General features: G+C 36.7%; 1 protein-coding gene across 2 annotated transcripts in view; it reads right to left on the minus strand.

Annotated features, from left to right (window-relative positions):
* PSME4 (proteasome activator subunit 4) overlaps positions 1-25,368 on the minus strand; it is a 64,341-nt gene that overhangs the window by 16,248 nt on the left and 22,725 nt on the right. For both annotated transcript variants that reach the window (XM_064145973.1, XM_064145972.1), the window contains exons 12-35: positions 25,166-25,255; positions 24,601-24,665; positions 24,369-24,519; positions 23,511-23,609; positions 23,069-23,138; positions 22,575-22,642; positions 21,825-22,040; positions 19,787-19,944; positions 17,998-18,093; positions 9,596-9,651; positions 8,474-8,530; positions 8,241-8,296; positions 8,062-8,160; positions 7,535-7,597; positions 7,259-7,354; positions 6,759-6,890; positions 5,237-5,446; positions 4,657-4,793; positions 4,344-4,397; positions 3,554-3,683; positions 2,827-2,908; positions 2,164-2,317; positions 1,655-1,724; positions 847-972 (exon numbers count right to left, since the gene is read on the minus strand). In XM_064145973.1, coding sequence (XP_064002043.1) covers positions 847-972; positions 1,655-1,724; positions 2,164-2,317; positions 2,827-2,908; positions 3,554-3,683; positions 4,344-4,397; positions 4,657-4,793; positions 5,237-5,446; positions 6,759-6,890; positions 7,259-7,354; positions 7,535-7,597; positions 8,062-8,160; positions 8,241-8,296; positions 8,474-8,530; positions 9,596-9,651; positions 17,998-18,093; positions 19,787-19,944; positions 21,825-22,040; positions 22,575-22,642; positions 23,069-23,138; positions 23,511-23,609; positions 24,369-24,519; positions 24,601-24,665; positions 25,166-25,255 — 2,535 coding nt within the window. The remainder of the gene's footprint in view (positions 1-846; positions 973-1,654; positions 1,725-2,163; positions 2,318-2,826; positions 2,909-3,553; positions 3,684-4,343; positions 4,398-4,656; positions 4,794-5,236; positions 5,447-6,758; positions 6,891-7,258; positions 7,355-7,534; positions 7,598-8,061; positions 8,161-8,240; positions 8,297-8,473; positions 8,531-9,595; positions 9,652-17,997; positions 18,094-19,786; positions 19,945-21,824; positions 22,041-22,574; positions 22,643-23,068; positions 23,139-23,510; positions 23,610-24,368; positions 24,520-24,600; positions 24,666-25,165; positions 25,256-25,368) is intronic.

The raw sequence follows: 25,368 nt of genomic DNA on the forward strand, positions 1-25,368 counted from the left end.
GTGGCAAAGAAGGCCAACGTCATTCCAGGGTGTATTAGGAGTGTGGTTAGTAGGTTGAGGGAGGTTCTCCTCCTCTACTCTGCCCTGTTGAGGTGTCATCTGGAGTACTGTGTCCAGTTCCAGGCCCCCCAGCTCAAGAAGGACAGGGAGCTGCTTGAGAGAGTCCAGTGCAGAGCCACAATGACGATTATGGAAGCTGAACATCTTTCCTATGAGGAGAGACTGAGGGAGCTGGACCTTTCTGGCTTGGAGAGGAGACAACTAGAGGGTGATCTCATTCATGTTTATAAATATTTAAGGGGAAGGTGGTAGGAGGATGGAGCCAGCCTCTTCTTGGTGATGTCCAGTGACAGGACAAGGGGCAAATGGGTGGAAGTTGATGCATAGGAGGTTCCATGTGAATCTGAGGAAGAATTTTTTGACTGTGAGGGTGACAGAGCACTAGAACCAGCTGCCCAGGGAGATTGTGGAGTCTCCCTCTCTAGAGATACTCAAGAACCATCTGGATGTGTCTCAGTGTGATCTGCTCTAGCAATGGGGTTGGACCAGATAATCTTTCAAGGTCCCTTCCAGCCCCTGTCATTCTGTGATTCTATGATGTGCTTGAGAATAGGCAGAAATGACTGTGCTTTTGTAAGAGAATAATATACCAGTGTCCTACACACTTTTGTATCATTCTGTGTTTCCCTAAGTAGACAATCAGAAGAGACAATTAATAGGATTAATCATAGCAGCATCTCTTTAAAAACCAACATTTTGCAACAGTGGGGAGAAGCCAAGTGTTGCTTTTTCACACTTTGATCATATCTACAAATGGAAGCAATTTAGTTATTGAACTCAGGTTACCTTGAAGAGGCAAAATCTGCGAGGATTGAATTTGTCTTTTCCTTTTCTGTCTTCTAAAGACAAAAATTTTATTAACTGATCAACAAACTTGGAATCAGAAAAGTGATCATATATAATTTGTTCTGCCTAAAACAAGGGGAAAAAAAAAGGAGAAATTATTAGCTTCGAGGCATTTCACTGTTAGTGATATCCCAATCTAAGACCCATCTTTCAGTTTAGTTTTATTTCTGTCAAATATCAGGCCTCACTTAACCATTTACTCCTCATTTTACATGGTATATTAGCTACTGTTTTGCAAGACGCATGATTGTTATTTTCACTGATGACTTTGAGTTGTCCTTTCTTTCAATAGAATGACCCTTACAAAAGCATTCATTCCCACTGTCATTAATTACATTGTCCTAAACTCTGATAAAGACCAGAACGCAAACAAAAAAGTGCTCATAAATACAATTACTCCATGTTTGCTGACAAAGAAACTGCAATACATTAAAATAATTTCTTCTTGTATGCTAACAATTAGAAATGTCTTGTAGGGATCTAGGTTGCAGAACAGCTATCACTTACTGCTTGTTAGAAACATGGTATGTCCACACAGCCATGAAACTGTGCATTTGAATTCAGTTTTTGTTTTGCTTTGTAACTGAGTTAAATCTGTTTCCACAAATTTCATGTAAGCACTCTAAACAGCAAGTAATACTTCAGTTAAAAGAGAGAAGGGAATTGTAATCTGTGGACAATATCAGAAGAAAGGAGAAGTAGTATTGTTAAACACACTTGAAAAACTGAACCACACTGAAGCCCTTACCTCTGTCAGCTCATCTCTCCTTCGCCCAAGCTTCGGTTGCTGCTCAGCTGGAGCATAAACCATCATAGTTCTGAGTATTAAAAAGAAAAATTTGTCACACATTTGAAAGTAAATTAAAACTCATGATTGTTTTCTATATTCTCTACTCTCCCTCTAAAAATCAGTAAGTGTTATTGTAAAGGTTCTACTATAGCAAGTAATCCAAAATAATTAGTAATAGAACACTCGGTGTATTTTTCAACAACATAATCTTCAAACATGCATACTTCATTTCCAATGGATCAGTTAAATAACCATACAAAATGTGTGCCTACAATTATCCTCAAAATCCAAAAAGCAACAGATAAAAATAAATTAATAAGAAAATAAACTAAACCCCCATAAAACCCACAGTGGTAAAATAAGCAAGAGGCACAAAGGATTCATTTGATTTGTTTCAATTAACTATTTCCCACAGTGTTTTTCTTGCTGATTGTCACAATTCTATCTTAAAGCTACATGATACTCACTGAGGCCAGGTGTAATACCCCCAGTGTGTCTTCTCCACAAAACAACATGATTCCCAGGCTTCTTTTGTCTTTGGTAAATTCTGGCTGTCGTAGTGCAGCCACTGGTTATCTGGTCTGTCACCAGCCTGAATGTTGGAAGGCTTGGGGTTTCCACCTGGTTAGAGAGGAATTCATATCCTAACAAACTCATTTGTTAACAGTCCCAGCAAACGTTACAGTTCAATTTTTATGACTGCTTGTATCTACCTCACTCCATTCAAATCTGTACAAACATTTGCTCAAGAGGATTAAAAGTAACAGTAATTAAAAGATTCCTTTAGTAATACAGATATATGCTGTTTGAAATGATTTGAAAAATGAAAAGGAGATAGGCCAATTATAAGCTTTTCAGAAAAGAGAATGATTGTATCCCTGAAGTTTGACTCACTTATTTTAAGTTAATAGCTTAATACACACTTACAAGTATAACACTGCCTAAAAAAAAACCCTGCAAACATGAAAAATGACTGATTATGCTACCAATTTTGCTTGCCTAGGGCATTAACAACCAGAAAGATATTAAAAGCCTGTGATTTTACATTTAATTTAACCATAAAAATATGCTTTTAAAACCATTTTAGGATAAATGCTAGTGAGATATTTTGCATGTAGAATAAAACCTACTTGTTTCATAAGGGCAGATGGGCACTTTCTTGTGTGTTCTCTTAAGCTGCTTAAGAATACCAGCCACAGCTGAGATGGCCACCTAAAAGAAACAAATGGGAAATAATGTATCCATTCCATATACTTACCTCCAGAAGGACATGCCTAATCACCTCATCACAGACCTTTTAAGCCAGCTTACTCAATGTCCTAAAAAGCCAGTGAACATTACAGTGAAATTTGTCACCCCAGTGGCTGATACTTCCTGTAACGAAGTAATCTCACTCATTTGAGTGGAATACAGGACACGATTTAAGTGTGGTCTTTATAGTCCAGAAAAACCTCCTAGCCACTAACTTTTCCCTGAAAGAGGTGACAAGTTTTGAGCCTCACTGAGGTAAATAAGAGGAATGAAAGGTACAAATAAAACACATAAATATGGGTCTCTTCAAGTAACAAGGTGCACAAAAATCAGATGTCTTCAAAAGAAAAATCTACAAAAGAATTCCAATATAAGTAAGAATGAATTGGCACTCTCTACATGTTCAATTCAGAGACTTGACACCATGTTATCACGGCTACAGCACTGTCAAGCCTGTCATCTTCTTGGATTTTGCACATGTCCATGGCTGAAAGGGTGAAGAGAGATGTACATCTCTAGTGTTGTGCTTTATCATAGCCAACCACCACAAACATCTGATCTAAACCCCAAAAACCTGCAAAACAAACAGAATCCTGTTGGGTTTACCTTACGAACTACAATTGCATCATGGTTGAGACATTGCACAAAAAACTTTATTGCACGGACAGGCAGTATCTTATCATCTCTCAAGAGCAGAGACAGAAAACCAATGCTTATGTGCTCGAACTTCCAGGGACTGAGAAGGAAAACAACAAAAAGGGAATATTACAACCAGACAGTAAGTAGGGTACTTTTTGCACAGAAAATACCTTATGTGCTAAGATTATGCAGTATGTTTGGACTAACCTAAGTAATATTCTATGCAATGGCTATGGCCAACAAGCTTAACTGTCATTTAGGAAAACCTCCAGTGTTCTATGAACACAGAAGTGTAATCCAACTTATTTAGTTAACGGTCCCCTTCTGACCCTGGCATTTCAGTGTAAAATACAGACCTAAAGGGATATTCCTCTGAAGTTTTTAAACACAAGTATGACACTGTTAATTCAAATTTACGTGGAAGTCAGTATTATGCAGAAAGAAAACAGACTTTTTTATCCCCAGAACAAAATATCTCCTAGTTAAACTACTTGATGTCAAAGCTTAACTCCCAAGATGTGATGACACCTTATGTGAACAAATCATGTTTCCAGTGAAAATAAATTGCAGACTCATTCAATTCTTTACCACAATCCATTTTATGCAAGACTGCTACTGTGATACTGCCTTTTGGACAATTAACTCAAGGGAGAAAAAAAATACTCATGCTCACTGCACTTGATGCAATTGGTATCTATGCAGTCATCTCCAATCCACCTCTCCCCAAAATTTCTAATGAAGAGAAAGGGAGACTTACAGATTTCTTTGTTCCACACAGTCTAGCAGCATGTTGACCAGATTTTCATAATTTCTGAAGGAAAAAAGAGGGTATCATCAACCAGATTATACCAAGAGAATAATTTAAAAATGGAATAAAAATTTCTCAACAGGAGGGAAGAAGGGAAGGGAGAGAAGGGCGAGGCTGTCAAGTCAAGTCACACCATGACAATTCTCAGGCATTCTTAATTTGTTAAGTTTAAGGTTTTGTTTATTGCTTTTGGATTATTACACATTTAATACATGGTAACCATTAGCCAGTATAAGCTGGTGTCAAGGCACATTTAACTTACCGCAGAGCCTCCGCATTCTTTTCTTTCTGTCGCTGAATTCCTAAATTAATTTCTTCTGAACTAAGACCTGTGAAATCTGAATTTGGATGTTCTGATTTTTGCAGCATAATAGCTATCTCAACACATCTCTCTGGAACCTGTTGATAAAGAAGGCAAAGATTTGGGACTGGGCAGCAAGTTGACAGTTTTAAAATCTGTTTTGAAACAAAGACAGTACAGAATTTTCTGTCCACATACACAGGTCTGTGAAAAATTAGAGAGAAAAGCTTTTGTAGCTCACAGGAGCCACCATTCCTCTAAGTACACTGTTTTATTCTATTTTAAACTGAAGACAAACTTCAGTATTCCATTAAGCATAAAAACGGTTTCTAAAAGACTAATTGGCACACATTCTTAAAACTGAGTACCATGACATTTATCTTGCTGATGAGGGAGACAGTCTGCATTCTTCTATAACCAAAATGGGAATCCAGTCAACATTAGAACACTAACTCAAACAACAGACATGAGTTTCGGGCTTTTCTGTAACCAAATGCTCTCTGAATCCCAAGGTATTAACACCAAGCAATCAGCAACTTACCGCAAAATCCAACCCAATTGTTTCATACTGCCTATGGATTTTTTCTGCTAGGTCATCGAAGAGTCTAACTATGGATGGTTTTTCCAAGGACATAGCTTTGCTAAGCCCAGAAGAAACAATTGCTGGCCATGTCTGTGCAATACAGTCCCAGTCATGAAGATTTGCCAAGCATACTCCACTGTGATTTCCCAGAAGACAATATAAGGCACCCTATAAAATGAAAAATGTCATTTCAGAAAGCTAAAGTGCTGTTCACATATAAACAGCATCTAGCTACAGAAGCATGCACCCACATAGAAGTTGATCTTCCCATTACCAAACCATTAAAATGTACCAGAAATATCCAGCTATGTGGCTTTGTTTTTAAAATACTGAAGATTTGTCACAGAACCCTCTTGAATGAAAGCCCTGCCAATTATTTTATCCACAGCATGGCTGATTGATTCCTGAATTACATTATAAAGGAGGTTATCAGATGACAGAATAATAGTATGAGACCTGGCCTTTCTGAGAACTTAAGTCATGCTGGGGTTGCAGGTAAATCATAATGCTGTTTACCAGACCCCTGAAATAATGCTGTGGATAACTGCTGGACATGACACAACAAACTGGTCAATGTGACTGTGTGAGACACCAACAAGAGTTACTGACAATGAAACAAAGAGAGGTTGGATTTCACAGGTGATGATGTGAGTTATGTCAGAAATAACAGGCACTTGGAAGGAAATCTTGGGGACCTTTTGGTGAACAGTCTTAACATAGCAACAGTGCCAAGGTAACTACAGCAGTAGTATCACAGAGGTTAAGACTGCCTGATAGCAGCACCAAAAATACCAAATTCAGGTATAGTAAGAAAATGCTGTGGGTTATGTGCAAGAAGACAGGGAAGGAGAAAGAGAGGTACAGAGATGGCAGAAAAAAAATAATCATCATAAAACAAGAAAAGAGGTTGCAAGATATGCAAATGATGTAATCATATGTTGTCTGGTAGCACTGATCAGGCAGCATGAGCAGGATAAGCAGCCATGGCTGCTGTTCTGACCATGTGACAAGAGTGCAACTTGCCTCTGTGGTCAGGATTGAGGAAGGTGCTGAGGAAGGCAGGGATCATGCTGCTTTTGAACACCTGCACCATTTCCAGGCCTGAAAGCATCAGCAATTACACCCCACTTCATAATAAAATCCACCCAATTTGCCATAACTTATTTGGCTTATCAACTTTTTTGTCCAGTTCATGCTATTTTCCAACCCTGCTACAGATGACAGAAGTGCTGAGTTTTACCACCTTGGACTACAGCTTTTCAATCTCCATTCCATAACTTAAAAATACTTGTTAACAGACAATTTTTTAACATCTGAACATATAATGAGATGAGTAACACATATAAACACAACATTTCTTTTGACAACATATCTAATCCAAATAGTTCCTTACAGTAGTTATACCACTTCAACCACTAAAAATTGTCCTATAAGAATGCTTTCAAAAGAGAGACATAAAATGAAGTTAATGATACAGTACTTTAAATTGCTTTTGAGTCACATCTTGCCGATCTGGACGCAAGAACTCCAAAACCAAGGGAATAATATCTCTGCAACAAAAATTGTATGTTCCCAGAGCTGTGAAGAATGCTTGCTGAGCTTTACTTCTGACCTGTGGGAAGAGACACATTACTAGAAAGTCTTCTGAATCAAAAGCAGACTATACAAAAATAATATCCTTAACCATTTCAATTACTTGTGCATAGAAATAAAATTATGTGTAAAATAAGGAATAGTAATAAAGTCCCTCAACATATTCAGTTATTGTAACCTAAGTTGGTAGCCTCTCCATCCAGTTTGTCATTTAACAAAAAGGCTTACAGCAAAACCTATGCCAAAACAAGCAACTAATAGAACCAAAACAAGCAAATATTTCATGTTGCCACAAAAATAAATCAAGTTACATTTTTGGGATCTTTACATTTTGAAGAGATCAACTAAAACTCCAAATATTTGAATTTGAAAGGGGTTTTCCCTTACCTGACCATATGAACTTGTGGACAAACACAAAAGATCTCTGATCATCTCCTGGTGGGAGGTTTTGTATTCGCAGCCTTCCATCGTTAGCGTTCTCAGCTAAATTGCATACAAAACACAAATAAAGGACATATTGGTCTTTAGATCTCATGCATGTAGGAGAAAGAAACACTAGTGCAAGATTATTGTATCTGTTGTCATGTGACAGCATAGCAAATTGGCTTTTCAAGTAAAGTAGTTAGAGAAGCCAGTAGTTAGTGATTTAAGTGAAATTATTACCTCATGCTGCAACATAACTCTGTCTATCAGCAAAGCTCTGATATGCTGTTTCTTTCCTTGAAGCTGTAAACAAATATACAATCGCATTTAGATTTCAGCATTTGTATCAGCAATCTGTACTGACTGAACTCCCCAGGTACTCTTTTTTTCTTCTTGAGACAAGTGACTTTCATGTGAAAATTCTTGGCAGAAAGCCTTTTTTTTTCCCCCACCCCCAGTAAAGTTTTTTACATGCTTGTTATCTGTAAGCAAAAGGAAGCTCTGGTCACAGAAGTTTCTCAGTTGACGAAGACTAGACCAGACTGGGTTACAACAATTCAGAAAGGCTAAGCTATTTGCTCATAGGATTTCCAAATAAAGCTATGTAAGCACTACAAAACAGTATTATCATCAGAGAATTAGATTTCAAACTTATGAAAACTAATTAAGACTGTATGGAAAACATGAAAAGTCTGTCTAAGCATTAAAAACTATTTCCACCACTCAACTAGGCTTTACAAAGACAAAAAAAAAAAAAAATCACCAACCCTGTTCTCCATTGATTTTTTCACTAGATTAAAGCTTTTCCATCGTGAATCAAACTCATGCTTGTGAGACCCTTGGAACTGTAAAACATCACTAATAATCTGTAGGAAAAAAAAGTAAAATAGTGATTATTTTTCAAAACTACTAATCTTCTCTTAAGTATTACAAATTATAAATATACCTTTATGATTAGAAATAATGACTTGGTATCATCTTCTGAGTGATCGAGAATGTAGCCTACAATTGGAAGAAAAAAAAATTATTGTACAGGAAAAGAGCTTTAGAAGTTAACTATGACTATTTCTACAAAGCTTAAATTTAAGAATTATAGGCTGAGTAAACAAAAGTAGTTTCTCATCTATAAAATTACAAGCATAAACAGTACTTTTTAGATAGAAGAGTGGTTAAACTTACGCAGCAATTTCCTTGTCACTCTTGCAATTGTTTCTCGATAATTCTCTCTTGATAAATCTACAGAAAAAGTTGCAAGTTTTCTCTTTATTCTACAATAGCATAAAAGGCAATTTATAGATATGTGAACCAGCAGAAAGGCAGAGCAGACTATTCAGCAAGGTCAGTATGGACTGTAGTAAAAATAGCCATCTTCTGTCTTAAGACACCACTCTCATCAAGCCAGCAGTATGTTTGTCATAGGTGCACAACCTTCTTTACCTGCCTTGACAATTGGCTTACTTTCTAAGCACAGACTAAGATATGATGTTTAGCATATGAAAACTTCATAATGGATTAAGAAGGGGAAAAAAAAGTCAATAGAACACAGATTTTACACAAAGTGATGATGCCAGTAAAAGTCTGGGAACTTACTCCCTTTCAATAGCTGGAAAGGAACAGATATTCCCAAACTAAACAACAACAAAAAATGCAGGGGAAAAAAATCAATGACAAAAGGGAAGGCTTAAAGCAGAAAAACCTTAATTGTTGCAAAATTCCGAGAAATAAATGTCCATTCTCTTATTACATGTTACATGGCTACACACTCACCACGTGCAAACTAATGGGCCAGATTTTATAAGTAAAGCAACTAAAGCCATATAATAGTCTGATAAACAGTTACTGTGTGCCTCAGTTTCTTATTTAGATAGCCTATCTTCACTTGGAAGATGGTAAAGTATACACATAAAACCTGAAAAACACCTTTTTCTTCCAACAGAGCTATCACAGCCCTTAGCAGGTTATGTCTTGATTACTTCTGCCTCTCAAGTGCAGTCCTATAGTGACAGGTGTAACCTCTTGCACCTATCATCTGTGTGAAAGGACCAGGGCAGGGGCTCAACTGCTCTGACCTGGGGGCTGGATCTGAGGTCCCCTTTCCAGCCATATTACTGCAGCAGATTTGTATCCTGTGTACCATCACTGAAGATGGAAGTGTGTATACAAGAACTGTGTTGGCCAAAAAAAAACATTTAAAGAGAAGAATCAAAATTATTGTCTCAAAAAGATCCTACTGTTTTTACAGCAGAAAGAAAAGAATGCAAACATTAACGAGCTGTCTAAACAGTACTAAGATCTACTCACCATATTCAACACCAGTGTACAGTTTTGTTTCTTCCAAAGACACCAGAGTGGGGACCCTGCATGAAAAAAAACAAACAAAACAAAACAACAAACAAGAAAAGATTACTACGCACTATGGAAACAACTGACTATGTGAATTTCATTGACATTTAATTAATTGTATCAAGTTATATTGTATGCTTTACTAACAGTATGCCTCAGGTTTAATATTTGTAAATCAACTATAGTATGGGTCAGACTGTTTGCCAGAGATAAGTACATCATCAGAACACCACCTTGAAACCAGAATCATGACCTCTCTTTAACAGATCTTCATCAGTTCAATTAATGAGTCAGAGGATCTAGCCTCCTTGCCAAATCTATCAACACACTTATCAAACTGAACGTGGCTCCTGGTCGTCTTAGGATGGACAGGTGAATTTGACTGCCAAGGCAGAATTCTTTCCTGACAAGTTAAAAAGAATGAAGCTTTTCTGACTTTGCTCTCTTCATTATAAAGAAATCTACCTGTTATCCACTAAAGTCCTACTTATTGCTATATGAAGTTCACTATGATTTTTTTTTTAAACCTCACCCTCTAAAACATTAAGGCAGACCGCTTCAAGCTTTCACAGACAAAACACACCAGCATCTTATGTTTTACAAACAGTATCAGCAAGTAATCCCTACAAAAATATTTTTTTGCAAACTGCATTAACAGTATAATCAGAAATCTCTTCCTGTTACAAATGCTAAACATGTTAACAAATACTAAACACGCCAGGAAACACTGCAGATTCTGTATCTGAGCATGCACTAAGAGATCCTAAACTGAACTTGCAGATATCAGGCAAACTTCTGCCTGTCAGAATTAGAAATAAGGGTCATGTTTCTCTTGTATAAGTGTGAAGATTAAAACACGACTGCTACAATTATTATGCTGATTAGATAAAGGAAAAGTAACTTGCAACCAGAAGTCAAGTAAACTGACTTCACAACCTTTTAGCTGCCACATCCACACCAACAAGGGTCAAACCAACATCAAAATCTTTAGAGACATCAAAAAGCAGAGTCTTTGTTTCATTTCACTCGTATTTCTGGTAGTGCTAGGTTAACTTGAAAATAAGTTGTCCCAAACACCTTCCCACCTCCCCCACCACACACAAAACTTAGCACTGTGTAAGGTACAGCTTGAACTCTAATACAATTTCTAAAACATCCATCACCAATCCAATACTTCGGTTCTAAAAATAGAAGTTTTTATAGTCTCATACACTTGCTCCTTTAGAATCATCTACATGGTTGACTGTCAAAGTACTATTTCTCCAAGATCAGATCTTTACCATTGGGAAGATAAGCAGAGGAAGTTACTTCTGCAGTTAATATCCAAGGAACAAAAAAAAGTGAACCTTCCCACCCCAAATACTACTACTTCTTAAAACCATAATACCACAGACCAATCCAACAATCTCAAGTAGCTAGATGTTAACCAATTACTTTTGTACAGCATACTGGATATGTTGAAAGGTAGATGAGCTCATAGCAGTAATTCTTTTTCTGTAATATTTTTACCCTTAAACATTTTCCCTGCTCTAAGTACACAAATTAAGGTCACTTAAGGCTCTCCTATCCATAAAACAATGAAAACTGAGTTCAATTTCCCATTTTCCCCCACAGGCAGTTTACTGCAAGATTACAAGCCTTTGCACTTCCTTCTCACTCCTAGCAAAACACGTTATTTTCCAGCCTTGTAGAACTGCAAAGCAAACCTCTCATATGTAAAGCAAAGAAAAAACAACAACCTAAGCTGTCTCTACACTTCAGACTCCTGAGTAAACCAAGAGTAACAACTCAGCACATGGCACCGAATAATCAAGAACTATCTCAGTACAATCCCTACATTTACCATACTCCACAGACAGAACCATTGACTTCAACAAGGCTAGTAACAGGATGAAAATAGCATGTTCAAAATGCAGTAAAGGTTTATAGCTGGCCCACAAACAAAGACCTATGCTAGTAATATTCAGTGTTATAAATGTCAGGCGGTGAGACAGAGAGAACTGCAGGTGTTTTACTCTGAAGACACAAAATTAAGAGCTACTAATTTTTTTCTCTTAACTTCGGTAAATACTGACAGCAAGATTCTTAATGACAATGCTTCATGCAAGGTGTAAAAAAATACTGTGCTTCATTCAGCATCAACAGGTTTCAAACCTGCAAGGAAAACTTCTTACACAGTATCAAAAATAGCAGCTGGAACTGAAATCCCAGTTAAACACTTCCTTCCCTTACTTGCCACAGTAAAAACTAAAATTTTTAAAAAAGGACATTTGTAAGAAAAATTGATGTGCTGTGTTTTTCAACTTCCAAATACTCCACAGAGCACTCTATTTAAGTCTCTGTGTACATAGTCCTCAGTATGCAAGTATAGCTTAACACTCAGATTCAGCTTTTCAGAAACAAGTAACTTCTAGCATCGCTCCACGGCAGAGGAAGTTCTTCTAACTGCAAATAAAAACCCCAACCAAAACCTGTGCCATGTCAATTACTAGATCAAGGGCTGCATCTTTTGACACAAAAAAAATTAAGAGACAACAGTCGGAAGGTGAACAAGGAGAAAACAGGGTTACTCACCGTGGAGGAGTAACTGTTTCCTTTCCTGTGTGCAGCTCCCCCAGCAGAGCTGGGAAGTTTCCTGGAGATGCCAAGAGAGGTTAGCTAGCCCTGCCCCTCAGCATGCCATATCACATCCTTACACATTTAAAAGCAGTAGTCTTAGTCTTGAACAGTAGTCTCAACACCTTCAGGAAGTTACTGAATCTTGTGTCAAGAGCAGAGCAATACTACATCTGAACTAACCACACTGAATTTAAAAGCAAGACAAAAATGGACATTCTCCAAGTAACCCTATTTTTGCTTCCCAAAATGAACCGCTTAGTATTGACTCAGTAGTAAGGTGCAAGGCAAGAAAGTGAAGCAAAGGGCAACTCAGCTGGACATCAGTGAAAGGTTTCTCAGCCTTAAGAGATCCTTGTACTGTCTGCATTTGAAAGAATCTTTATTTGCATACCATTAGAGTAATTATAATAGAAGAACACAAATACCACAGTTACAGCAACCCTTGAAGGAAAAGGGTAGGCTGTGCACACAGAAGCATTGTGTGTACCTGCCAGCATCTCACATGCCAGAGCAACCATTACACTGTTTCTGCAGGCACGGAAAAGACTGTGTATTAATTTTTTTCCTATGATAGGATAATTCACCACACTTCTCTGACTCCATGGATTTGAACTCCTTGATTCAGCCACAGAAAGCTACTACTGTCACAATGGACGCTCCTCACAACCTCTGACAGTCTCTGCTCCTTTTCCCTTCCACTCGTTGCTATTCATTTCGCACTAAAAAAAGTAACCGCCAGAACACACCTGAAATCAATACCATCTCTACCAAGAAAAGGACACTATGGAATAATTATATAAACACAGACTATTTGAGTCAAGGAACAGTTTTCCATTCATTTGTTAGGTAATACACTTTAGAATTCGTTCATCCTCCAAAAAATGTTATGTTAAATTTCTTGCTATATACAGGCTGGAAAAAGTCAACTACAAGTGACAATTATCAAAAGTTATTTCAATTTTTACAGGTTCCAACTACAGTTTAATTGTGCATAGACTGTGTACAAATTTCTACTGAATTGCCTACCTTCTCCCTAAACCCTTGTTCATGTATGAAACAGTCACAGTAACATTAAGTATTTCAAATAGCATGAGCTCTGGTAGGATTTTCAGAAGGATCTAAGCTATTAGTCATTCATGTAAAACACAAAATAATTTTGCTCCCAAAATTGAGAAGGAAAACACCACAAATTGCACCTAAGAACTGTTCAGGATCCAGAAACGGAGCACTATGAAACCTAAATCATTTATACTCGCTAAAGTTCACTAAAAAAGAACATCAGTCTTCAAGCCACTCACAATAGTTACACTGATGTGTGTTTACAGACACACTCATCATGTATCCTTTTGGCTATACTGAGCTTACTCAAGTGTTGTTCATTTTAACAGTTATGGTTTCTGTACTACATATATAACTTTTTGGTAATCAAAAGATAAAACCAGAGAAATTAATAAGCAACATGAAAATATTAACCTCTATTGATAGGAGTTCATATCCATGTACACCTTGTAGACAAACAGAAGTTCTGAAACCTTTACACTAACTTGAAAACAGGGGCATGATTTGCTTTGGTCTAACAGCAGAACACACCAGACCAGTGCTAGAGAATTTTGTTCAGTTTCATCATCAAACAGTAAGAAACCACCAGAAGAGTTTATAATATTAACTATTCAAGAAGCTAATCTATTTTAAATAGCTAATAAATAAACACAAACTGCCAAAACACAAAGCAGACCACTCTTAACAAGAAAAATTAGGAAAACCATTTCTAAATGGGTATTCTCAGGTGTTTGAGACCAAGAAAAAACAGCACCTGTAAAAGTCCATAGAAATGGACCAAGAGACTTCCTCGGAAAACTTTTCAAGATGAGAAGCTTAAGTGAACAGTGCAACAGAGTGTTGAACGTTATTCCCATAATGTACATTGCCAAATTGTAGTGAACCATCTACGAAACAGAATCCTGGGTTAAAAACACTACTTCAGTAAAATGCCGTATTCTCCATCCCAGTGAAAAGGCCTTACATTTGCAACAGCTCTTTACTTCCTACTGCACAAGCGGCTTCAAGAGAATTATTGAACAAAACAGCAAGCAGCAAATGGTTACCATATTAATGGAAAAGCAGTCTCATGTGTTCATTGTCACGATTTATTTTAGAGCAGAAAGTTTTTGAGTTTTAATCCTGCTTCATTCATTTTCTTCTTGCAAAACAACACTATCACTTTTGTCATATTCTCAGCCCTCTACAAGAATAATGTGTTTGTATAACAGTGAGATTTGAAAGCCACCCATGCAAAACTCCTCACCCTAAAGCTCACATCCAATGCATCAGAACTTTATACAATAACACAGGTCAATGACACCAAACAATACAGAGATAAGTATTTGGCCAGATCATCACATCTGTAACACAGTCAATATATAATTGTCATAATTACTTTCCCCTATCACTTAAGCAAAAAAACTCTACTTTCTCACTCAGCCAATTCATCTTTGTACTAGTCACTGTTATGACCAGGTCACTTAATTTAAGGATTAAATTAGGTACAGTGGTCTCACAGTCTTAATGAAGAAAGCATTTACTCTTGCCACTTCCTTCCCCTGCCTGTCACCCAAGCAAGACTGCAGGAGTCCCAAAGCAAGGTCTACAAATATTTGTGTAGTTTCCAGTTGTCACACACAAAAATAAACCCCATGTGTCTGGGGTGTAAAAAGCATCTTGGTGTCAGAAGCAGCCTGCAGGTCGTTCACAGAACTAAGTGAATGATCAAACCTAGTTCATCATCTCGCTACACACAAACATTTCAAGTCCATTCTCCCCACACATGTCTTTTTCCAAGGTTCAAATCACATTTCTCCATGCTCTCCCCTATCTGTGTGAATTTTCTTTCATTCAGTGATAAGGCTGAAGGATCATAAAGGAACAGATACTCATTATCTGTCTTGGCAAGAATCTTCAGAAAAATCTAGCACTTAAAACTACCAAGCTCTACCTCACAGTTAGCACTAGCAATGACTCTACACTACAGTGTATGATCAGCTCTGGTCCACCAGAGCTGAGTGGTGTGGGAAATATCTGACAAGAAATCTCATGTCCCAGTTTTTTGTAGAAATGTATATGTGGAATTGTATTTAAGCTTAAGTGCCTTGAGCCACTTACCTGCATTCAAAAATATTTGTATCCTGACATTTTAGATAGTGGATATCATTACCACTAGTGCTGTCAGTACTTAAACTAAGGGTGTTCTGAGTAACCAACTGTTGCTTTCAAGAAAAGCCCTTCTGTTTCAAAGCCAAGTGCTTTACCTGCATTCTCTCTAGAGACAATGGGAACAGGCTTGGGAACATGAACTGCAATCTTACAGAAATACAAACCAGAGACTCACAATATAGCGAAATGTAAAATCAAACTTTTTCTGTCTCAACAGAAGTCAATGTCTTTTGATTCAAACTGGATACAATTTCATGAACATATGAGACAGGAAACAGTATTTTTAGGGAGCTGTTTCATGATGCCCTTAAACTCAAAAACTATCTCCTTCCTCAAAAAATATACCAGTTATTTCTCGGAGAAGGAAGAGGAAGGAGTCAAGCACTGAAGAGGACATCTTTGTTCTTGGCACAATTTCCTTCTGTGTCCCTTGCTTATATATAATAATCTAGTAAAAGGCAAGACATGCTTCATGAGAAGCATCATTAGAATGAACACCATCTGTCCTGAGTGGATGAACTCAATCTCAGGTTTCAAGATGATCTCAAGACATTGTTTGTTTATAACAATGCCACAGACTGTCTCCTGAATTAAAAAAAAAACACCACAAAAACAACAGCCAATTGTTCTGTCATAATTCAAATCATACAAATAATAAGAACTAAAGCTTGAACAAAATCTTCAGCAGGCAAATTCCAGAGTTCTGTGTAAGGGGACCAAAAGCACAAACTGTCTTAACTATGTTTTTAGAAAGCATTAATGTAAGACCTGCTAACAGTGTGCTGAAAATGTTTCATCAATACATATAAGCTCTGTCCATAACCAAGTAACAGTGGATTGTGAAATTTCAGAGTTCGGTAAAATAAACTACTGAGTTCCAAAATTCAGATTACGTAATCAAAGTCTGATTTTGATTTCTTTAGTAACTGATTACAATATGTTCTCATATAAATTGTTTTTACTTAAGGCAACTAACAGAATGAAGAAAATCTTTCATCAAATATAAAAGGAATTTAAGAGTTGATTACAGGCCAATAATCTAATCTGTACATTAAAAATTTAAGAGACCTTGTCCAACAACACAAGAAGATAATTCTAAACACTCTACACCAAAACAAAACGAGAGACAGGCTCCATGAATACATTTTAGTGACAGCTGCAATTTAATTTTCTTCACAGGCTCATCTGTCTACCAACTGAAACTCCAGATACTGACAAAGATAATTTAAAAAAGACTACAAAACTGCTTACTCTTACACCAGTGTTTCTTGATTAATAGATTACTACAGCTGTAACAGATTTTTAGGGTTTTTTTTGTGATGTCAAAGGCTTTTTGGCCCAAGACAGCCTTGTATTTTCAAGACCAAAACTTACTCTTTTGAATGACTAACACCAAAAACTCTGCCTTGAATCCATGAGCTGTATGAATTCCATCTAGTGTTTGCTTGCCTAACAGACATTGGGCCAGGATTCAGATTCAATCAAGAAGCAATGCAATAGACTCCCATGGTTTCCCAATACTGCAGCAGCAGCACATTGCTAGCACAGGCACAGTCAATGCTTCCCAAAAGGTATCACAGTCCTTAGTTTAGAAGACAGCCATAATCACCCTAATAGCCCTGTGCTGCTGCCTTAACTAAAAGATTACTTCCCTGCATTTGTTACTTAGTCAATGGAAAAAGGCGGTCTCTGCAATGCTCTGCAGCTTAACAAACATCATAACACACACTCAGGAGCCTCTCCTGCTAGACAGTGTCACAGACGGTAGACACTGAGGAAATCTGCTTGAGACTGTATCAACACTCCTTGGCACTCTCAGTAGGTAGCACGCAGGCAGAAAGATCTCAGCAACTTTATGGTCACCAAATACAGACTGTCCATAATTCTCTGCGTTTTGAACAGAAATACTGTGATCTAAGTCATAATTGCCTCTAACATTAATAATTCATCACACTTCCTGAAAGAAATCAAAGCTAAACCAGCAATTCTACCTATTACAATAGTCTGGTTTAAAGCCTGAACTACCATAACACAGCAGAAGGTTGTTATAACTTCCACAATGAAAGTTTACTCAAACGCTTTTGCTAGAGATTTACTGTATACTTGCACCAGTAGCCAGGCACTGCTGGGACATTTTTGACAGGGGTTTCACCATTCAAACAGGACTCATTTCCTATTTTAATATAAGGCAACAGTCAGCAACAGTGCAGCAGTGCACGATGGTCCAAAGGCTTCTTTTACAGGAGGGGAGACACACAAATAAATACCTAGCCTTTGTTCCCCTTTCATTAAGTAGCATTAGCAATGCAGTGCTGCCACCTACCTTTTAAAAACATTTCCAGTCTTGCACAAAAAACCCAGCATGTTTTAAGTACATCAGCGTTTAAGTCACTATTTCAAATATCTGTATCTTTATACTAATGAGAGTTCTTGAAAAAAAGCCACTAGAAGTTGTGTGATAAAAGCACTAAGAATGCATTAAAACCCAGTATGAAGTAATATAATATTTGTGATATAAAAATTTTACTTACAGATGAGTCACCCTTTCTCCTTTTAGAGGAGGCAGAACATTCCCAGAACCAATCAAGCAGTTATGTACTATTGCAAGACACTGCTGCACATCATCTCTTAAACAAAGAAGAAAAATTAATTATGCTTGGAAAACATATCAATGATAAAACTCAATCTTTTTTGTGAAGTTTTACTGAAGCTTTTTTCTTTAGCTACATCAGTTCCAGACACAAGAGAGACCATTACATAAATTAGGCTGTGGGTTTTTTGATCCAACAAAACTCCAACTCAGCCTCATATTCTGAAACACTTCGGTTTGGAATTTTACATTCTCCAACTACAAAGATAACTTCAGTACAATGAGATAAACTACTAGCAAAACAGACATCTTCACCCCAAAAAATTGTTTTGAAGAATTTTATCTAAATCTCCGATTAAAACCCATCAAATAACTCCTTGCCTCAAGGCCAAGAAAGCCTTTCCCACCACAAGAAGGATGAGGGAACACTTTTGAGTGAATATTTTACCATCTTAAGATAAAATATAATGCAACAATGAGAATGTTTTTTCTTTGTTACTTCAAAGAATTAAAGAATTCTCATCTAAAGCAGCAGGCTTTAGAATATAGTTATGAATTTTGTCCTTTGTTCTCGACTTTGTGGTAAGCAGCTCTGGTTTGTAAAATAACTCCCTTCTACCATGTTAAGAGGTTCCTGATTATCTTTTTGTACTCATATGTTACCTGTCAAATCTCTAAATATGTGTGTTCAACAAAGGCTGTCAGAATATTTAATTTTATCTTTTGTAATAGAAGATCTTACTCTGAAGCTCCTAAATGTATCGAAATCATTTGATTTCCAATTGTTACTTAGTGGGATATTGGAAATGAAAAACTGGACAAGAATTCAAGCTCCATGAATGCTGCAATTCAAGGCAATAGTAGGTTCATGTAGCATCCCATGTATTCACACCTGTAACTGCCTCAGCAACAAAACATCTCTAACTATTCTTGCAGCTTTGCTTATCCTGCCTTCCGACTTAATTTGCAATACATGCACTTAGCTGTATTCAAAGCAAATTGCCACCGCTTATTTGTTAGGTAACACAGTAACACTGATGAAATCAAAGCCCAACTCTGTTACATATTAAGAATTTTACATATAAATTGTCAAAGAGAAAAACTGCTAAAACAAACAGTAACAACAAAACAACAGAAAACAAACAAACCCCTACCCCAACCTCCCCCCAACAAATTCATAGAAATAAACCCAGGACTTCAATAGGAAGCATATACTCTCTTCTTTTGGTCTAAATGTACTTTCTGATTATGATTTGGTGGGATTGATTTCTCATGTATATACTGTCTTCTTCAGGTTAGAAAAGGTAACTTGGATCAGGCAGAAAACTACTTAAGAGTCTGACACACCATGCCCAGTTTCATGTAGGGCTGCAGTGAACAGCAGGAGGTATAACATCTGAAGTATATAGAGCCTCAAGGACATAAATATTTTATATGAGAAATGAAGAATGTCTGACATTTAATGTTTGTAAACAGTTTTAGGTATCTGATATCTGTAAATGCTTTAGCACATACTGAACTCCTAATTATCTCGTGAACTCAAGACTGGACAATGGTATTGTTGCCTCCATTCTTGTTACACCATTGACTGCATTGCCTCCTCAGTTTCAATGCTACCATCACTGTTTCACCACTTACTTTTTTCTAGTGCCAGAATGACTGACAGTAATGACTTCACACAAATGAGAACAGATGAATGTCTCCTTTTAGTATTACATATTATTACTAACCTGGACATTTCTAGCTTTCCATTTGCATACTGCTCTAGTTTGTCGAGCTCAGGCTGAAGGAAAGTATCCAGCAAACAAAAGGCAAAGTTTATTTCCTCAGAAGAAGGAACATGCCATTGAATGTCCAAATTCCACAAGTCACCTGGTTTACCCCAGTCCTGTAGTAAAGACATGCATTTCTTATTAATCAAACTGCAAAAAAACTGCCTTTTAAAATAAATAGCACTTCATATTATTAAAATAATTCAACATATGAACTAGTTACTGCTATAAAGCAACTGTCCTGACAATATGAAAGAAAAAACCTCCAATCACATTAAGAACATAATAAACCAAATGAGATATCCCAAAACTACTGTCTACATGTACCTGGAAAGTAATGCAAACCTGAAATGACTAGAAGGAAAAGGACTGTACTGATCGAACTGAAATATAAACTATATTATTCCTTTGTCTGGGTAAAAATTCAGATATGTTCTTAAGTACAATTTGCATTTTGATATACAAATAACCTAGCCCATTTCAAAACTCTTTTCAGTTTTGAACCGCAAGCAGGAACTTAGCAGTTTTATTTTAAGCACAAAGCACACAAAAAATACAGTTTAAGTTAATCTTTTTATGCAATGCTGGGTCATCCCATAACAAAGACAAGTTTTTATATTTTGCCCTACAAATTGCTTAGACTTGTGATAGCATTAACACCACCTGAGTACTTCAAGGTCAGTATTTATTACTAATTTATATTCAAACATGAAGTCCACGTTTAGAACGTTTCTGTTACCTGTTTTCATTCAATTTTACATGGTAATTTAGCATTTCAAACCTTCACTATCTGTTCTTAGAACGGCTGACTGATCTGTCTGGACAGAATTACAAAGAACTACAGCACACACTCAGGGCGAGTGTCCCTTCTGAGTATCACCTAACAAACTGACAGAAATGCAGATTTATACTGGGACAGGGTAGAAGGCATGGAAGTGGCTAACATAAGCTGTTAGTTAATGAAGATTTGATAAGCTGTTCATGGTTCTATGTCATGATATACACTTTTTAAAGTATCCACTGATGTACAGAACAGTCAATTAACTGTGACTGTTTCTCAATTTCAGAAAAAGCATTTAAACCAGTAAGTCCATTTTTTAATCGAGGCATTAAGATTTTTTTGGTTTTACTCCAACCCAACTGTGTACTGCCATCAGTTTATAAAGCTGTACTAGGTTTCAGTAACAAACATTAGATTGTCTGCAGCTGTAATGTCAAAGAACACTTCTCAGGAAAACATGATTTGATATTCTCTGTTCATGTGCAGTACTGATACACTGATTTCAAATTCTTAAGAGGAGACTAGCATACTACTTTTGACCATCACAGTAATATTACATTGCCACTTCACTTTCATTCTGTCTCAAGCATAGTGTAGAGACATTGCAAAAAACACAGCTCTTTTCCTGTTGTTTTGCACTGTGCTACTAATTTCACCATACACTCATTGTAATTTGTTCTATTTGATAATCACATTTATATGAAGAGGTATATAAAAAGGCTGCAGCTCTCATCCACCAAAAGAGATGAAAGACTAAGCTTGTCCCAGTGCAATCATGCTTCCTATGACTGGATATTCACATTAAAGTGAACAGCAAATTTCTCTCACTCAACTCAAAATTTAACTCTCTGTACCTCTGCACCTTATGATAGCTGGATCTCAATTAAATGCATTGTGTATGACAAAAGAAAAACAAGCAGGCACTCTTGGTTTGTATCATCTTATTGTGATTGTATAATCATTGTAAAACACATCATAAAACACTATGTCATGCTATAGATCTACTCAAAACAATAGTCAGCATTCCTCTTTCTTTGCTATCAATATTAAGTAACTTGTCATTTGCTATACATTTCAAAGCCCAAAGCATCTTTCAATTACACTTTCCATTGTTGCTACCTATATTCAGAGATCTCAAAATAAACCCAAAATAATATATGATTGTTTTTTCTAAAAAGTCAAATCCTCTAATCCTAAATAAATGAAAATCCTTGCCTTGATAGGAAAGTATTCAGAAAGAGGCTTGTCAAAGCCACCTGGCACACTGCAGTACTCTGTGGGGTAGATAAGTGTAGCAGAACGAAGAAGATGGTGCAGTAGGTTACAAGACAGAATGTAACCCTGCTTACAGGTTAAGTGTAGGGTTCGCTGTAGTATCTTCCCAAGCTGCTCCCTGTACGGTAGCAACTTCTTTCCATCCACTCGAGTGATCTGACAGAAAGACAAACATTTCAAATGTAAACATAACTGACTGTGTTATAGAGGAGTAAAGGATTACACCACTCAACTGAACCTGTACCAGATTTCATTCTGTGCATCAGACCGATTTCAGATTAAAGACTGAACTTGCACTTGCCACTTCTGCTGCTGGAAAAGTAACATGTAAGAATTGTGACACACATAGCTTCTTGATGCTCTTCAAAGTTTTCTAGGAATAACTGTATTTTAGATTAGAGAATCTATTGTAACCTGAAGTACCTTATGATTTTCCCTGCATTGATGCCTCTTCCATCTATCCTTCAACAATTACATTAAATGCTTTCATTCCACATACACACTGTGGGTTTATTTTCTTAAAAGAACAGCCACTTATGTCCCATTTGAAGTTAGATAAGAAAAACATGTTCACGTCATGTTATTCATACAACATTTACTTTGTTTTAACAGTTTATTTTCCTCTTCTTTAAAAAGCATTAAACAGGATTTAATGATACACATGCACAAGAAGAACATTCTTTGAAATACCTCTGACAAAAGCTGAAGGTTCCAAAGTAGTTCCTTATCTAGTTCTTCATCATGTAATACATCATCATCTAGAGGAACAAGTGATAAGCACTGCTGTAACAATACTGCAGTAAAGGTTCGCCAACAAGGTTAAGTCATAAACCAGACATTTGCTTCCCAAAAGTTTACTCTCAACCCTTTTATTACAATCTTCCAATCTGTACTGCATCCATATCTGGCTGAAGTGACTTTAGCCAATATAACATCTTGAATGCTTTGAAAAACAGACATGTCTGGAGACATTTTAAATGGCCACATTTTTACAAAAGGATGCTCCCACAGCTTGATGGAGTTGTCTTGACATTACAAAATAAACAGTTATTTGTTTGAGGTTCTTTAGACAAAATAATGGGCAATCTATTTTCCCTTATTGAAATGAAGTTGGGGAAAACACAGAGGTTTAAATTATTTTCACATTCAATAAGTCAACCCAAATTGAAGCATACAACACTTACTGACTGTGAGGTGAGTTATAACATTGCAGCAGTGTGGTACAAACAGCTTCAAGGATTCCTCAGGGCGGCACTAGGAACAGCACCATAAAGAGTTCATTGTAAAAAAATAGTTGCCTTACGGAACTCAGTCCATGCACTGATAAAAATCTCCTAACAACAGTAGTGAGAAGGAAGTAAAAATACATTATCTCAGTTCCAATTCAACCTAGAGTCAGCCTGATTTCATAATTTTTAAATACTCAATCAAACCTAAATTTAACAATACAAGAAAAACAATCTGTGACTTAACTTCTTCAAATATTGCTGTATCCAGTTTTAGAAGACATAATATTAAGAACCATTTGTATTTACCACAAAACATAAAGATACTGCATAGAACAAAGCAGTAGGCTTTTTTCCTTTTTAAACTAAAGATCTAGTGAATCACAGCATTTTCTCTCACTTTTACTGCAGCTCGGCACATATCGGCAACCATTCGACCAGCAACTCTTGTCTCAAATATATTTGAAATAGCGAAGTTAAAAACCTTCTCCAAGGCAACCTAAAATTAAGTAAAAATATGGAGGTCAGTTTTTTTTTAATAAAGAAAACAGGTATCATCAAATGTTTGGTGTTGCAGGGCAGGCAGCATCTGTAATGCTGTATTTTTAAAACAGAAGACAGCGACCATGATGTTAAAAATAAAAAGCAGAACAGAGACACACAGAAAACATTACACTAACCAAAAGATTTCAGACAAAAACATGAAACTGTCCAGTGTAATAGTTCAGCATTTCCAAGTATGTACATAATGTAATGTGAACAGACTGAAATGTTTTAACTCAACCTGCAAGGATATAATCTGTCTGTGTAAAAACACGGATTCTCCACACCCACCCCTCCTCAGTTATTTCAATTCAGGTAATTTTTCTGCTCCCATTAGCCACATAGCTGAAGCCTGAACAGTTTTACCAGTTGAAAAACTGGTAGAGAGAGGGAGAAAAAAATGAAAGCAGGGAGGTAGGTTAGCATTACCACCAGAAGACAATCACAGCCTAAAGCAATAAACTGATAAAAACCAGCTGTCAAAATTTCTCCTAGAAGTGCGTCAACAACCGAAGTGCTCTTTATATGTGTACCTCAAAACCACAAAGCAAACTAACAGGAGGTTAGTTTGCCCCTCTACACTGAGCCTTTTCCTTGGTTAAGCATTAAAGTTCACAACAGGACAATGAGGGAAGGAAGAATTTGAATGCATCAGTCATTCACAACAGAAAATAAAATCTCTTAAAATCAGATGGAAAGTCCATGTTCTATGTACCTTAAAGATATCCTTTGAGCACTGTGTAAGGATTGTACTGAAAGTAGAAGAGAGACCCAATTCCACTAAACTCTCTAGATGAGTCATTTTCTCTGTTTCAGTCTCCTCCCTGGTTTGTTCTAGTGTGCTGCTTTCTATAAGTCCAAAGCATCTACATAAACAGAATAAGCACAACTTTAGTAAGAGGAAGTTGAAAGTTTTATGAAATTCTTCATACCCTTAGCTTACTCACCTATCCATAAACTGTAGTACAAAATCCTCAAATTCAGCAGTTGCAGAGCACAATTCTCTTTCCACCTACAGTTTTCCAATGCAAAAGAAGCACAAAAGGTTGCATTTTCCTAAGTAAACATTACATCTATCCTTCATTTCCTTTATTAACTACTTCAAAAACACTTCCAGTTTTTAAATTATACATACTACATTGCATTTCCCATCCAAGTTTGTACAGTCTCAAGTACACTAAACTAAGCAGTTATCTCATTTTCTTTATAGCGTGCTGCCAGGTCTCCTGACCTTGATGTCTAGCCATATATCCTCTCAGGATGAAATTGGGTCTTCACAACATGCTATGACTAAGCAGCAAAACATGGTCAATTTGCATGCTGACTTCAGCTCTGCCACACTGACCAGAAGCAAACATGATTCACATCTCCATTTTTTGGTTGCATATAGCTTTACACAGAAGATGAGGAGCAGCAAACATGTTAACAGTTCTGGAGAGATTATCTCATTACTAGATATTAAATTGAAAATCAGGTCACAGTTTTGCTTTTATAGCTGCACAGCACTCTTACCTCTGAAAGATCGTCTCTTTCTTGCAATATAGATGAACAATCTACTAAAGGCACCAAAGTAGAAAATGTTGCAATGAACTGGAATGTAATCTGTTGAGAGTTGCAAACAGCTCTTTAATAAATGCAACTGCTTTCTACACATTCAAAAGCTTTTGCAGTTTAGGCATGGGAAATAAAGTACATCACTACCTAAAAAAAAATTC

Source organism: Pogoniulus pusillus, chromosome 7 (genome assembly GCF_015220805.1).
Source record: "Pogoniulus pusillus isolate bPogPus1 chromosome 7, bPogPus1.pri, whole genome shotgun sequence".
NCBI classification, from domain to species: domain Eukaryota; kingdom Metazoa; phylum Chordata; class Aves; order Piciformes; family Lybiidae; genus Pogoniulus; species Pogoniulus pusillus.